The sequence below is a fragment of the Choristoneura fumiferana genome, chromosome Z (assembly GCF_025370935.1).
Source record: "Choristoneura fumiferana chromosome Z, NRCan_CFum_1, whole genome shotgun sequence".
Classification (NCBI taxonomy): Eukaryota; Metazoa; Arthropoda; class Insecta; order Lepidoptera; family Tortricidae; genus Choristoneura; species Choristoneura fumiferana.
This window is the reverse complement of record NC_133472.1, coordinates 35,735,500-35,751,756: the sequence shown is the minus strand read 5'-3', so window position 1 is coordinate 35,751,756 and position 16,257 is coordinate 35,735,500. Positions and strand designations below refer to the sequence as shown.

Genomic DNA, 16,257 nt, shown 5'->3' with positions numbered 1-16,257 from the left:
CAAAATTCCCATGGGATAGAAAAAAATGAATGCAACTTCGGGGATGATTTTAAAAATTCTTTCACCAATAGAAAGCTACACTATTCCTCATTAGTATAGACTACTCTTCTTCGGGAAAATGCGAAATTCCCGCGGGATAGAAATAAGTGAATTCAACTTCGGGTCTAATTTTAAAAGTTCTTTCATCAAAAGTAAGCTACAGTATTCCTGATTGACATAGGATACGTTTTTCCGGGAAAATGAAAAATTCCCGCGGGATAGAAATAAGTAAAGTCGACTTTGGCACTGCTTTTAAAAATTCTTTCATATGATATAATTGACTATCCTCGATTGACATAGGCCATTTTTCTTCGGAAAATCCAAAATTCCCATGGTATAGAAAAAACTGAATTCAACTTCAGAGCTGATTTTAAAAATTCTTCCACTAATATAAAGCTGCACTATTGCTGATTGGCATAGATTACTCTTCTTTGGGAAAATGCAAAATTCCAGCAGGATAGGTAGAATTAAGCAAGACAATCCAAATTCGGAGCTGATTTTAAAAATTCTTTCACTAATAGTAATCTGCTGTATCTCTGATTGACATAGGCTGATTTTCTACAAAAGAATGTAAAATTCCCGCAGGATCGAAATAAGTAAATTCATCATTGGGGTTGATTTAAAAATATATTTTACATTATCCCTGATTGGCATACGCTACTTTTCTCCGGGAAAACGTACAATTCCCGCGGGATAGCAAAAAGTGAATTCAACTTCAGGGTTGATTTATTTATAGCTCTATACCTAACTCTACCTGAACAGTACCATGACTGGCTGACTGACAGACAATGCATAGCCAAAACTACTGGTGCTAGAGACTTGAAATTGGCATAGATGGACCTAAAGTAATACAGAGGTACACTAGGGAAAGATTTTTAGAAAATCCCATGGAATAGGAAAATATCTCAACTTTGTTTGTTTCTTTGTTTGTTGGGGGTAATCTCTGAAACTACTGAGCTGATTAAATAGATCTATTACCAATAGAAAGCTACAATATCCCTGATGGACAGATTTCTTTTTTTTTTTAATGCATAATTTCCGCAGAATAAAAATAAGTGAATTCAATTTTGGGGCAGATTTTAAAATTCTTTTAATAATAGAAAGCTACAATATGTCTCTCATCGACAATTAAGAATATTAAAATAGATCATAACAGTAATTCATGTCCCGCGGGGACTTTACAATTTCTCGAGATACAATCCTATATCCTATATCGTGTAGGAAGTCGCCGGCAAAAGAAACGCGTAGTACTTTAACGTCTTTAACGTTTCAGCGAAACAGGGTTTCAGAGTTGGTACGAATTATGAATGATTAATTAATAGGTTGATTTTTGAATTCCAAAATGTGCACCATCTGTCTAAAACAACGTCTTACTGTATTTACATATATTTCCATGAAATCCTCCAAAAAATCAATCAAAACACGAAAAAAAGGATCGCAGAAAGTAAATGTATGTTAATTGTTACCCCAAATTTAACGCGAGCGAAGCCGCGGGCAACAGCTAGTTTTTTTATAAAAAAACTGTTTTGTTTATCTTGATGCTTCGTTCTACACATAGGTAGTTAGCCCACGATTACAAAATACGAACGTTCTTGTTACGAAAAGGTGAATTTAAATAAGCGTACTAAAATTAAGAACCGTTCCACGAGGTCAGGTTAAGATACATATATCAAAGATTTTTATAGTAAATGTATCTATTTTTAGAAACGTATAGGCAATATAATAGTTATCAAAGTAGAATAATAATTATCATAGGACGACCTAAACTAAATTGGACTAATGAGATAAAAATAAATGACATGAATAAAATAAAATTTAAGTAAGTAATGTGTTATATTTATACTAGGTACTAATTATTCCCTGCTTCGATTTTCGAATTTCGTAGAAGCCCTGCAGATATTATAGAGGATACAATAAATCAATAACGATCATCTATGTGTATAAAAGGTATTGTACTGATATCAATATTAAAATTATTTGTGTATTTTTCTAAGAACACTTTTGGAATTAGGTATAACTGAAATTTAAGTTATTTTATGGGTAGATATATTTATTACCCGTGGTCTCGCACGCGTAAAACTGTTAAATTCGCCGGCAGTTGACTTCAAATTCCGGGATATTACTATAAATCATTAACTAAATACGTAACTTAAAAAACACTCTTGCCAAATGTTGCTAAATGTGGCAGTCACCATTCAAGGATTATAATAATGTTTAACCATAAATCACTCTTTTTGAGCCTACATATTAATTTTGTCCTTGATTTAGACTACATTCACTTATTACGTATTTAATTTTGCTCCTAATTTATAATGGAAACATTCCATTCGGTTTTAATTAATTTACAATGAAAATCTGTTCGAAATATTTTTCAGCACAATTACATTTTGATAAAACTCACTTTGGCTGGTATTCATTTTAGTCCAAAATGGTCAATTCAAGTGGATTTTCCATTTACTTCGAATGACAGTAAATCGGATTTAGAAACACAATGAAAAAACTAAAAACTTTAATCTTTGGTATAAATAAAATAGGTCTCGTCTGACGAGGACGTGGGTGGGGTCAACTTTCATTTATAGACAAACTTTCCTGAGACGTTTTAGTATAAAAAAAACGGCCAGATACGAGTCGGACTCGCGCACCGAATGTTCCGTATATCTCTAGTTAGTTAGAAAAATGGGGGAATTTCAATGAAAAAATATAATTTAAATTTATTAATATCTTGGTACCTATTTGTGTCAATATAATAGAGGCTTAACAACACGCAACATTATAATGTAACAACATTATCATCCAATTTCAAGTTGATATGTCAATAGGAAGTTAAAAAGTTCTACGGAACTAAATTATGTTGGGTGTTTAATATGCCTTTGGTGGCTTCTCATTCCAATTTTTTCCTGTCTTTTAAAACGAAAAATACATGGCCTTTGTCTACTTAACCAGCTCTTAACAACGATACTTCATTCGATGGGACAGGTAATTTTATTTTCCGCCACCTTATAGCTTATGGTATTCTGTGCTTATGGGTAGCTCCCTTAAAAATATTTATTCATAATTTGTGACTTCGGGTCAAAAAGATGCTTTGTGATATTCTAAAAATTTGAAGATCTACAATCGTTTGTCTGTGAAAGCTCTGCCACACAGCCTTTGTGACAGACGACGAGCGTGGGTGTAAGAAATAGCTAGGGTCCATTTAGAGTTTTCGGGTACGGAACCCTAAAATGAGTTTGAGCATGAAGCAATCACTTAAGTACCCATTTGAATTTTAAATGGATGTTTAGTCGGTGATAATAAAATCGAGATTAAGTAAATCACATTTAAAAGCCTACGCGACGCTTACATGAGTTAGTCAAACATTGCAAATACTTAGAATTCTTGTATGATGCGTAGTTTCGATTGGCAAATTGTTTGAGGAACATATTAGATTAATTGGCTAGTACGGTAAGAGTGTGAACAAGCCTCATTGGAAGTCAAGGTTTAACAGCCCTGGCCCTTAGTTCAAGGTATACGCACAACAAAATATCTGTTTGACCTGACCTCACATACGGTGTCCTTATCTGAATTAATTATTGAAATGACTTTACCCGCAGATAAACCATTAAAAAAATCAGGAGTTGAATCGTGTTTTCGAGATTTAACTAAATTTCCATTGCCGGGACTGTGCCCTACAGAGGTACGTATTATAGTTATGTATAGGACGAGATGAAATATGTTATCTTTTTTACAAATCGGTTCTTAAATACAACACAAATATTTTATTTGCTTTTAAACACAAATGCGTGCGTAATGTATTTTTTTCCCGTTGTATAATAATACAAGTATGTAGGTAGTTATGCACTAGGAGTTACACACAGCATAATAATTATGGTTATATAAATTGTTCAAGTCAATATATAATCAATATAATACAAATGACGAAGTTCTGAAGAAACAACAAAAAAACAATTCAATTAATAACCTCCTCTTTTTCTTCTCTTAGTCAGTTAAATATTAATAGTTTGATACAATACTTGTCCCAGAAAAAAAAACGTGTTTTTTTTAGTGCCGAACAAATTTTTAATACCTATAGATGGTTTCTACAATGAATAATAAATAAAATTCAACGGAATTGATAAGAGGTCATCCACAAATTATGTCTATGCATCTAAGTTTTTTTTTACGCAGTTTTGCTATGTCTGCCTGTTTTACTGTCTAGACAGGCAGGAAAGTGCATTGAAATAGACGTGATGAAGTCCTTCACGATGTTTCAGTTCGTAATAAACTTGTCAATTGCTTAGGTACTCGTACCATTGACACTAACCTAGTCGTGCTCATATTCGCTTTCAGTGCAAACACGCGCTGCGCAAACGCAAACGCTTTTGTGGGGATACAAACTACGAGTACCAGCGAACAAGAACGGATGTGCGTCAGCGTACATTTAACATACAATACAATACAAAGACTCTTTATTGTACACCAGAAATAGTAAGCGATACAGAAAACAGATAACACAGAGAAAAAATTACAATGTAAGCAGTAGGCGGCCTAATCGCTTTAGAGCGATCTCTTCCAGGCAACCTTTTTTACAGAAAGAAGGGAAGGAAGGACTAGTTTACAACAGGTGGTGCATCAAAAGTAGATCAGAAAATTAAAACATAACAGAAATACATCTACGAATACATACATCACACCGTATTTCTTTTATTTACGTGCCTAGAACGCCTACAAACTAACTATATATTATAACTGCTGGTTTATGTAGAAGCACCGACTACAAACTGTTAGAAAATATTTTTCACCTATTTCCGTACTTAGTCTGTAATTTTTTATATTATTTTAATCTTATAATTTTATTTAGAATATGTATTATTTACCATGCCGATTTCTAGTCTGTCAAAATAACAAAGCAACAACTACAAAAATCAGTATACTTAGGTACAAACATAAGTATAAAATTACAAAATTGATACAGAAATATGCAGTTATATTTTGTCTTCGTTTTTCAAAAGCTAGTTCAAAGCAACAGAGACCGTATGTATTGCCTAACGTTTCTGACGCTCGCGATCGCAATCAAATGTCAGATTTCGCATACAAAAACTGTCACTTGATTGCGATCGCGAGCGTCAGAAACGTTAGGCGATAGGTACCTACGGCCTCAGGTTGAAAAAAAAAGATATTTATGCAATTTTTTTTGCTGGCTCTACTTTCGTTGACTAATATCTGCATAGTCATCTTAACATTGACATATATTCTACTTAGTACAGTCAAGGGCATAAATATATTTATACGTTCCCAAAGCGTCAAAAATACCTGTACAATTGATTAGCCAGAAATATCTGTACGGTAATCCGGCCAAAAATATGTGATCATTTAATTAGTCAAAAAGCTGTAGACATTACATGGCCATAAATAAATGTACAATGTAGTCAAATATATGTAGGCAAATAGGAGGCCATAAATATCTATACACGCAGCTCTCAGATACATAAAACAACCCAAGCCAAAAATATCTATACAGTCAAGGGCATTAATATGTACACATAATTCGAAGTATCATTCACATTAAACTATTTTAAAAGGTTTAATCAGCACTAAAATTACTGGCCACTTAGTACTCGTACCTACTTAATGATAATAATGTATTCGAATGTCAAGTTTGCCATTGATATGCGTCAATTTTGATTTATGTTATGTGCAATAATGTAATTTAATGCTATTCGGGATATCGTACACATTGATATTATCGAAAATATTTAAAATTAATGTACAGGTGTTTCAGACCATATAAAACACCGCATCGTAATGATGTGGAAGACAGAATTTCCATATACAATTGCTGAGGATTAGGTGTAATGGTGAGTGCGCCGAATCACATTTGAGTGATCCGAATGTTTTTTTTAATACCCCTTTTGTAGCAAACTGGTATTCATTGATTTATTGTTACTTTTATTTGTTTTAGAGGAGTACTGTATATATTTATGGGTGAAAAAGTATAGAGAAGAAGAAATGTAAGGAATCATGCATCAAAGGTCGACCTGAAAGACCGTTGCAAGCGGTGAAGATGCAGATGGAGGGTATACAAAAATATTAGGTTGTTAATATGAAGAAATGTGGATTTTTTATGATGAACGTAGGTAATTTAAGTATAAAAAAATGTGTAGCCTTTTTTATGATGAAGTAATTTACCTAAAGTTTTTCAAATAAAAAATGTAGCTTTTAGTAATTTGTTTTATTTTTTTCATAAGTAGAGATCAAAATAAACTCGCTATACGAGTCAGCACATGCCCGGCTATACGTCAACGATTCATTACAAGTATAAATTATTTTTAAAGAGGCTCTAAAAGTGACCTAATTAGGTACTTAGGTCGACACCTACTTTAAATTTATGTGCAAAAATTATGCAAAAATATGTGTACACTTTAGTACCTTGTCTATTTTCGTCATATTGAACTGCATATATGAACTGTCACAGTGGTTTAAAGTGACAAGGTACTAAAGTGTATAGAAATTTTTGCCCTATTTCTTGCCTATCTTGTATGGCATATAGCTGTAAGCAGAATCTAAAATAATAGGTGAAAGGAAACACAATGACACGTCAATGACGTCACGATCAAAATGAAAAGGACAAAGCTATCATGACAGAACGGTGCTCTTTTCGGTGATTGTCATAATTCAAATTAGAATCTTGTTTGTTTGTTGTATAGAATATTTTGACTGTGTAGATATTATTGCCCTTGACTGTATAAGATATATTTTGGCTTGGTTTTGTTCTTTGTATGTGAGATAGCGTGTATAGATATTTATGGCCTCCTATTGCCTACATATATTTGACTGACATTGTACATTTAATTTATGACAATGTAAATGTTTAGATTTTTTGACTAACTAAATGATCACATATTTTTGGCTCGGATTACGGTACAGATATTCTGGCTAATCTACTGTGCAGGTATTTTTGATGCCTTGGGAACGTATATATATTTATGCCCTTGACTGTACATATATATCGATGCATCTTAACTAATACTTACCAGATGATATTATTATTATTTCTACTAGTTCCCTCGATTTCCTTGAAATCCAATCATCAGATCCTGATTTGGTGCTTATGGGACCTAATTGAAGACATTCCTAGACGATCGCAAAAAAATTCAAAACGGTTCATAAATGACGGAGTTCTGAGGTAACAAACATTTAAAAAAATACAACCGAATTGATCACAACCTTTTTTGAAGTCGGTTAAAAAAGACAATCCGATCACTAGAAGTTGCTGAAATTCGACTAGCACAAACTGACCCTAATAAAGACTACTTATCTAAAAAAAAATGGTAAAAATTAACGAATGCTTAACCAGTATTGAACGCTTACCAGGACGATTTCTTACACTGGATATTATGAGGTATGTACGTACCTACATCACACATCGACAGTGCTAAACATAGAACTTGGCTCTAACTTTGTGTCCGAACTTATGTAGCAGCAACAATTTCGGCGTAAAATTTTTGACGCAACCGAGATCACGATCGCTCGAATTGGTTACGCAAAGTGAGAGGCCTATTACATTACTCCACGAAGGGCCAGTGGAACATGTGATTTGCTATTGTAATTCCTTTTTGTTTTGGTGCGTAAACAAAAACGTTACGTCTAACTAGGGCGATTTATTCTAGAATCTAATTTTTGTAATTAATTGATGACATATTGCTGTATGTATACACAGTGCCTGATTTAGACTTCTAACCGCCCTAGGCTAACTATGCACCCTATAATGGTGAATATTCACACCCCCTCCCCCCCCCCGCTTCAACAACAATAATACCTCACTGATATGGTGACCTCTTTTTCACTCATAATTCTCAGCTCAGCTTCGCGCCAGCCGCCCCCTTAGTACCTACTTTCGGCTAGAGCCTATAAGCCTTATTAGATAGCCTGTGCGTAAATCAGCCCCTGTGTATTCACGGGTTTATTACTGAAGTGAGACACGTGTCTGGTCGAAATTTCGTTTGTGCGACATGCGTTTAGGCGATGCAGGACTGTGCGACATGCCATTTCTCCGAACCATTATGCGAAGTATGATCAAGCGATACACGGCTGTGCGACATTCTATTTGTGCATTGTGATCAAGCATTGCACGACTTTACGACAGTGAGGGTCTCAGTGAAAACATATACTTACTTTTCTGGTCGCAGTCCCTTTCGTGCAAGGGTCGCCGCAGCTCTAAGCTAACGTATATATCTCGTTAGAAGCGCGTTAAGGCGCGTTAACCATGGAAAAAATACGCTGTGCGCATAGGCCCTTATGGGCTTAAAGTCATTAAAATGTTCTTACTTTTACTCTGTCCGATTTCATTCTCGTTCATAGACCCGGAGATGGTGACACAAAATATTAGATCATTTGTACCAGTATTGTGGTTCTTCAAGGGTCTAATTACGGAATAACAAAAAAATACTCCTTTGCGGCGGTATGGCAGCCATTTGGAACCGCCAGAAAAGTATGGCATGGTGTATTTCGTGAATGGCTACTCGACGATGATTAGCTGCGCAAAAAATAGCCTACAAATGGTTGAATTGTTTTTTTTTTAATTAATGTATTCGCGTCGGTATGGCGGGCTGTAAGTCACACCGGAGAAGTATGGCATTACGCTACCGCCATCTTTTTTTATCGACTATCGGAAAATACAAGCATTTTTGTGGAACAAATCGTTCGACACTCGTTATTTATCCGACACGTTCGATTAACGCCCACGCGATTGGGCTGTCGGTACCAGCGCTATGACCTCATTTTCTTTTTTGTCATTCCGTAATTAGACCCCTGAAGAACCGGCATACTGGTACCAATGATCTAATATTTTGTGTCACCACCTCCGGGTCTATCACTATAGCGTGCATGATATGATACAATAATAGAACCAGTGAATAAAGATGACGAAGTAATTATGACCTTACAATAGTTACGAGTGCTGCGGTCACAGGAGTCTTACGTCCGTCGAATGCGTTAGTCTATAATTGACTTTAATATCAGCTGTAGCGTCATATAAGAATACATACCTAGAGAATATTATATTCAAGCTGCGTCCACGATTTTTTTTTTATCTGTTTGTTACGAGTAGGTACAATGGTTAGGCAATTTACGCGAAGTGTTTGCATACCTGTTAATTCTATTTTCAGATAACAATATTCCCTACAAACATGTCCTCAAATAAGACACACATAAACACACACACACACTCGCACACACACACACATAATTTCTTAAAAAAAGACGATGCAGATATTGTTCGAAGATATCTTGAAAACCATTAAGAGGCGAAAAAATGGCAACGTTGATTCGGGAAAGAAACGTACGATAACATAATCTATTTCACATATTACAGGGTTTCTCAAAGTGGGGTACGCGAACCCCTAGGGGTTCGCGACAAGGTTTACGTGATGGTGGCTGCAAGACTGGCAAGATGATTAAGATTGGTTTTTGGAGTCTTTTTGTATTTTTTATTTCAACTCCAAATTTGTTACTTATTTGTTGTTGTTTGTTTCAGTTTGTATTTTCGTTGGCAAGATGATTCTTACCTATATTTGTTAAATTTTATTGAAATAAATAATATACATTATATTATAATGATGATTGAAATAAAAATAAACTTAGTTTCTCCAACAGTCTATTTTATTACTTTCTTTGGGGGGGAGGTAGGCGTTCGCTGTCGTCTAGAAACTTTAACAGGGGTAGTGGAGCCATAAGTTTGAGAAACCCTGACATATTATAAGACGCTGAATATTGACCCACCTAAAGACGTCATCTCATAGAAACCTTAATATCGTAACATAAAACAAGAAAGCTAGTAGGCTTTACGTCGTCTCCCCAAGGTTACCAGCCGAAGGCTGTCAAAATCACGACGGCAATCTTACTTGCTTGTCCCAAGGCAATTACATAAAAATCATCAAAATAGCGTTAGTATGCACGTGATTAGCTTGCGTGCTCGGCGCATTTAGTTGGGATATAAAACGCTCTACACGCCAAAAGCATGGTCGTTATTACTTTACGCACTGTGGGTAGATTACTTCACAAAGTAGGTAAAGTGCACGCGTCTCTTCTCGTAGCGTACCGATCGGTCGGCTTACAAAAGTAGAGCTGTCGAAGTACTTCCACTTGGGATAACTTGCATTTTGTTATTCAAACACATACTCGTACGTAGGTATCAAATTTAAAGTCAATCGGACCGCTTGAAGTGGATCAAAATGAACTTGCAGGATCCGTTTTGCTAGTCAGTAATTCTACTTCATTTCTAACTGTAAACTCTTAAGTTGTACTTATTTACGAGTACTTAGTAGGTAGTTGCGCTTCACCGTCTATAATCTAACTGCGTAGTTATAAGTAAATTATAAGTCGAAAATCGAACGGACAGTAAAACGGCCATTATTAAACTTTGCTAAGACATTTAATTGGCGTACCTATGCTGTAGGTAACTATTAGACGGGACGCAGTAAAAAAAAAAAAGGTTTTAAAAACACATCCGTAACTCGTTTTCCCCCTATAACCCCAAGTGAGAGGGACGGTACGATACGAACTTCGATTTTCGACCTTCGGAATAGGCCCTCTGATCACTCGGAATCGATGTTGATACGCGTATATTATATACCCCGCACACTCGCGATCGAATAGGCGTATCAAGATCGGTAAGTACGGACGTTTTTTTTTTTACTGTATCACGATACGAAGTTATGATTTGATACGCGATACGCCGCGAATCCTTTCGAGACGGTTTCTCTTCCATGGATCATCAAAGGGGATACGGATAGCGTCCACATTTAATGACACGGCGTTCTGTGCCCTTAGTGTAAGTTTTCGGTTACAAAATACGTCTCGATCGCGTTCGCGTTAAAATCTCAATTTGTATGCAAACACGAACAGCGCCTAGCGGATCGTTTGCGATGTTCGTGTTTCCATACAAATTGAGATTTTAACGCGAACGCGATCGAGACGTATTTTGTAACCGAAAACTTACACTAAGGGTACTGATACGATACGCTGTTACGCTACGGTTAGTATGGACGCATTTTTTCACGCGACGATGCTAGTGGTACTCTGTGCCCAAAGTGAGCGTCCATACTTAGGATACGCGAGCTGGATACGATACGCGTGATCGTGATCGTCAAAATGATACAAAGGTGGACCCAACTTAAGGCCGAACCTCTTTAGGTATACGAGCCTGATTGCACCTATCCAGATCCTTGTACAATATTTTTTTTTATTTTTTCAGAAAATGGCTTCAAAACCCACTATCCGAGATTTCTACAAGGGCAGGAGCGTCCTAGTGACCGGCGGCACGGGTTTCATGGGCAAGGTCCTCATTGAGAAGCTCCTGTACACCATCCCTGACATCGGCAACATTTACGTAGTAATGAGGTCGAAGAAGGGTAAATCTGTGAAACAGCGCATGGAAGAGATTCAAAGATCGCCGGTAAGAAATTATGGTGCTAATTTTGGCTCAGTACTACAGAATTCTAATCCTACTAATATTATAAAGGCGAAAGTTTGTGAGTACGTGCGTGTGTGTGTGTGTGTGTGATATTAATATCAGCTTGATATGAACATCCACGCGTTTTTGAGAAAAAGGACCTTGACAGACGAACGGGCAACAACAACTAAGTAGGTAGGTACTTAAACAAAAAAAAACTTTTAAACTTTAATTATTGTTACAGGTGTTTGACAGGCTGAAAAGCTTGCGCCCAAATGACTGTAAGAAAGTCATTCCCATTCAAGGAGACGTACTCTTCGAGGACCTTGGTATATCCAGCAAGGACATGGATATGCTGGTTGATGAAGTATCCGTCGTTTTCCACTTCGCTGCCACGTTAAGACTTGAGGCGCCACTCAAAGAGTGTATCGTTATGAACACAACTGGAACCCAAAGGGCGCTGAATGTCGCCAAGAGATTAAAAAATCTGGCTATCTTTGTCCACCTTTCGACAGCTTTTTGTTACCCTGACTACAAAGTTTTGGAAGAAAAGGTTGGTCCGCTTCAGTGCATTTTTGAGTTTATATTCTGATACCTCATTTTGATAGTTCGCAAATAGTACATTACTGTAGAGGCCGGGAAGTAGGGGGTTTGCCGGCCAAGTAAGTATTTATATACTGTCGGGGTTAGTGCAAATCCGCGTAACTAGAATTAAATAATCCGCGTCTCTGATCAAATTTACCCATTTTCCAATTTTTACTCCAAATTCGTTAAAATAAAACAAAACCCCATGTGATCGTGAGCTGATACGTTAATTGTTTTGTTCAGGAAAATAATATGATAAGTTTATTCATTTATTTGCTTATTCATTGTTTTATCATGATAACATTGTTTAAGGAAGTTAAACAATCACCCCTTGCAAATCTTCACGTACCTAAGCGCAAATCATAAGCAGATTTGCACTAACCTGGACAAATGGGCTACCTTTTATCTGAAAATTCCCATGGTATCCATGAATCTATGGGATCTATGGGATCTCTGATTACAGAGATATGAAAACTATAATGCAGTTTCATATTTCATCATACAACTTAGATGAAGACCAAGATGTAGTTTCCGTTCTGAAATTTAAATTTAACTGCCAGACCAGAGGCCGTATCGCCTAACGTTTCTGGCGCTCGCGATCGCAAACAAATGACAGTTTTTGTATGTGAAATCTGTCATTTGGTTGAGACCGTCACGTGAGCGTCAGAAAAGTTAAGCGCGATTGTCAGTTAGGACACCTATTCGAGTTCAATAATGTTTGATCGCGCGCACACGCGATTGTCGCATCGCTTAGTTCGCACGATGATCGCGCATCGCGTTCTATTAGGACGATGCCTTAGGCAATACGGCCTCTGTTTTATCAGACACTAGTTTCTAATAAATCTTTATGTGGTCTCTCTAGTTCCACTGCCCACCTGCAGATCCCCAAGACGTCATCCGGCTATGCGACTGGCTGGACGATAAACAGCTAGTTCTGCTGACGAAATCACTGCTAAGCCAGCACCCCAACAGTTACACTTATTCCAAGCGGCTCGCCGAAAACTTGGTCAATGACGCCTACGCACATATGCCCACGGCCATCGCGCGGCCTAGCATCGGTAAGAATTCGGCACATTAAGGAATGCTTTTTAACCGACTGAAATCATAGTTTCAAATACGTACTCTAGGAGTACTTATCGTGCAATCGAATGTTCATTGGCTCGACTGTTACTGGATCGAATATTCGCTGGGTCGAAAAGCGTAGAAACAAAATCGTCAAATCGAAAACTTTACAATAAACAACAATACTGATCGAAACCATATAATTCTAGATTATACGTTTTGTCGATTGTACATATTTCGGTCACAAGTATTTAGGTCTAGCTAATATTTCTTACTACTTCTTATATTACCTACTTCAGTCGAGCTAATAAAATTTCAATACACCACTGATCGAAACCATATAATTTTAGATTACGTTTTGTAAATTGAACATATTTCGGCCATAAGTATTTCGATGAACATTCGGTAGCATGATATTTCGAGATTACGTATTAGAAACTATGACATACAGACAGTATCTTTTTTTGCTATGGGTTGTCTGGCAAAAACTTTACAGGGGCGTTTAGCCAATCTGACCCAACCCTAGCTCAAATATATTCTGTAAATCTATACTCGTACTATTTACTAGGTAATATAAAGAGTAAGATAAAGAGGTAGAGTTTGTGAGGTAGTAGGGGGTAATCTCTGGAGCTACTGAATCGATTTAGATGAAATTCGGTATACAGATAGTTTTACATAGCATAGTTTTAATCCCGGAAAATGGCATAGTTCTCGCAGGATACCGATAAACTAATTCAACGCGGACGGAGTCGCGGGCTACAGCTAGTTTTTTATAATCTTGTACATATTAACTACGACGTTCACTCACTGCAAACCAAGAAATTCTCTACAAAAAAAGTCCTGGAAATAGTAGGTACAGTCAAGGAAACTGAATAACGTACCAGGGTAGATCTTTTGTACAGTGGAGTTCATAAACTTGTGAGCAAGACTCTATTGTTAACGGCGTAGAAGCGTGTTCAGATATTTTTGATAAAATGTTTCCTCACAAGTTTATGAACTTGCCTAATGTCATGTTGACATCGCATGCATATACAAATTTGAATTGAATTTGATTATGAAAAGATCTCACACTGATACGTTTCTCGACTGTACAGCCTATAAATAACCCTCCTTCGCAGTCGGGTAAAAACATCTCTATCTGCTTTACCGATTATGTATAATCGTCATCGGTTACAGTTCAGCTATCGGGAAGTGATGTGTATCGAATAAGATCGTAGAACAAAATATCTCAAGCTCTCTAAATTCTATTCAACAAACCGGAAACTTACGCAATACCTTAATTATAGGTAGGCAGCGTGGTAGCTGATATGTAACTGGGGCCAATCAAAATGTACTCAACGATCCAACAGTTTTTTAGGCGAAAGTCATTTGACACGTTTCACCTATTTGACGGGGTCGTTCACCTTCTGCAAAAATCATAGAAGCTTACTATAATTTCCGGCATAAAAGTGCAGTATAATTTTTTCTACGGCTTAATAAATAGACAGGGAAATTAGGGAAATTATAACATTAACTGTTGCGCGACTTTGCTTGCATATGATTGAAATTGAAACTCATGATCTGGGAGTAATGGGGGTACACCCATGGGGGGTACGGGATAAAAGGTACCATTTTTATTCTAGTCTTCTGATGTCATAAATGCAAAATTCATACCAATCGGTTCAATAGGCTTGAAAACGGAATACCTAAGCAAACAAACAAATTCACATTAACATTTTTGTATATATAGACCAGCGTTTGACCACAATCACGCCTTGCCCAATAAATGGCCATTCACCCTAGATTTGAAGAAGGCTAGATTATAAAGCCGAGTTTAGATTTGCAAGAAAAATCGTGCAAGTTGCATTACATTGCGGCGCTCGATTGACCACTACAAACTCGTAGACTTTACCGCCTCACAATGTAATGTAACTTGCACGATATTTCTTGCAAGTCTAAACTCGGCTTAACGCAGGCAGGGCATTCCACTCCTTATCCTCTCTTATCCTCCTTATCATCTTTCATACTATTATGAAGGATAAATAATAAAGTACACACAATATACATACATCCTTAAGCCACAATAGTAATTTGTCTAGAAGTTTATTGCTAGCGTGTTGAACAATAGCTATGGCCTCAGCTTACTCTACGAGTACTAAAATGTGCTAACTTTCTGTTATGCTAAGAAATCATCATTGGTCAGTTTTGAATAAAAAAGAACAGAAAAAATGACGCTACGCTTGCTCTCCTTTGTCATCAGTATGCCCTTCCTACGTTGACCCTGTTCCCGGCTGGGTGGACAACCTGAACGGCCCAGTGGGCCTCATGTTAGCTGCTGGCAAAGGAGTCATCAGGACCATGCTGTGCGATGGCTCCCTGCACGCCCAAGTCATCCCGGTGGACATCGCTATCAACGCTATCATCGCTCTTGCCATGATTGAGGGCTCGAAGACGACTAAGTAAGTAAAGTAGCTACCTAACATTGTTCTCTTATGTGAGAAAGGGAAGGGCGTATAAAATGGGGCTGCTAGGGTAAAACAGCAAAAATACGGAGTCTTTAAAATAGCATACTTATTAATTGTTAATGATAAATACATTATTAAATTAAGTTTTATTTGGTACTAGATTTTATGAGATTGGTACCTAAATAAATAAAAGTTTATCTATAAAAAACCATCCAAGGTTCCGTAGCCATTACGAAAAAAATGAAGTAATATTTTTGTAAGGATTTCGTATTTTGTACGGAATATTCCACGTTTAGGTACCTTAGACTCCTATTTACTCATAAACTACTAATAATTGTCAAGAAAACTTAACCGGTTTAGTTTTCCTTGTAAGTTTGATATACTTACCTACCTACTACCATCCTGAATTTTTTCAAATTTTTCCACCCACTGGTTTAGATTTTAGAAGGGGGGACGCTCGATTTTAATGAAAATTTGAACTTTACTTAAAGTTTAATATTTTTCAAACAAATCACTGAATCGAAAAATCGTTTTAGCAACCCCTTAATGGTTTTAAAAGACCTCTCCAACGATACCCCACACCATAGGGTTGGAGGAGAAAAAAAAAATTAAAAAAAAAATATATTTTTATTGTACCATTTTGTCAACCTAGTTTACATATATATCCGTGCAAAATTACAGCTTTCTAGCATTGATAGT

At 36.6% G+C, this 16,257-nt stretch overlaps 1 protein-coding gene across 1 annotated transcript in view; it reads left to right on the top strand.

Moving 5' to 3' along the window:
• Positions 1-16,257, top strand: part of LOC141435870 (putative fatty acyl-CoA reductase CG5065) — a 36,887-nt gene that overhangs the window by 14,557 nt on the left and 6,073 nt on the right. Inside the window, exons 2-5 of the mRNA XM_074098709.1 lie at positions 11,270-11,470; positions 11,712-12,020; positions 12,915-13,110; positions 15,354-15,552. Coding sequence (XP_073954810.1) covers positions 11,273-11,470; positions 11,712-12,020; positions 12,915-13,110; positions 15,354-15,552 — 902 coding nt within the window. The 5' untranslated portion in view covers positions 11,270-11,272. The remainder of the gene's footprint in view (positions 1-11,269; positions 11,471-11,711; positions 12,021-12,914; positions 13,111-15,353; positions 15,553-16,257) is intronic.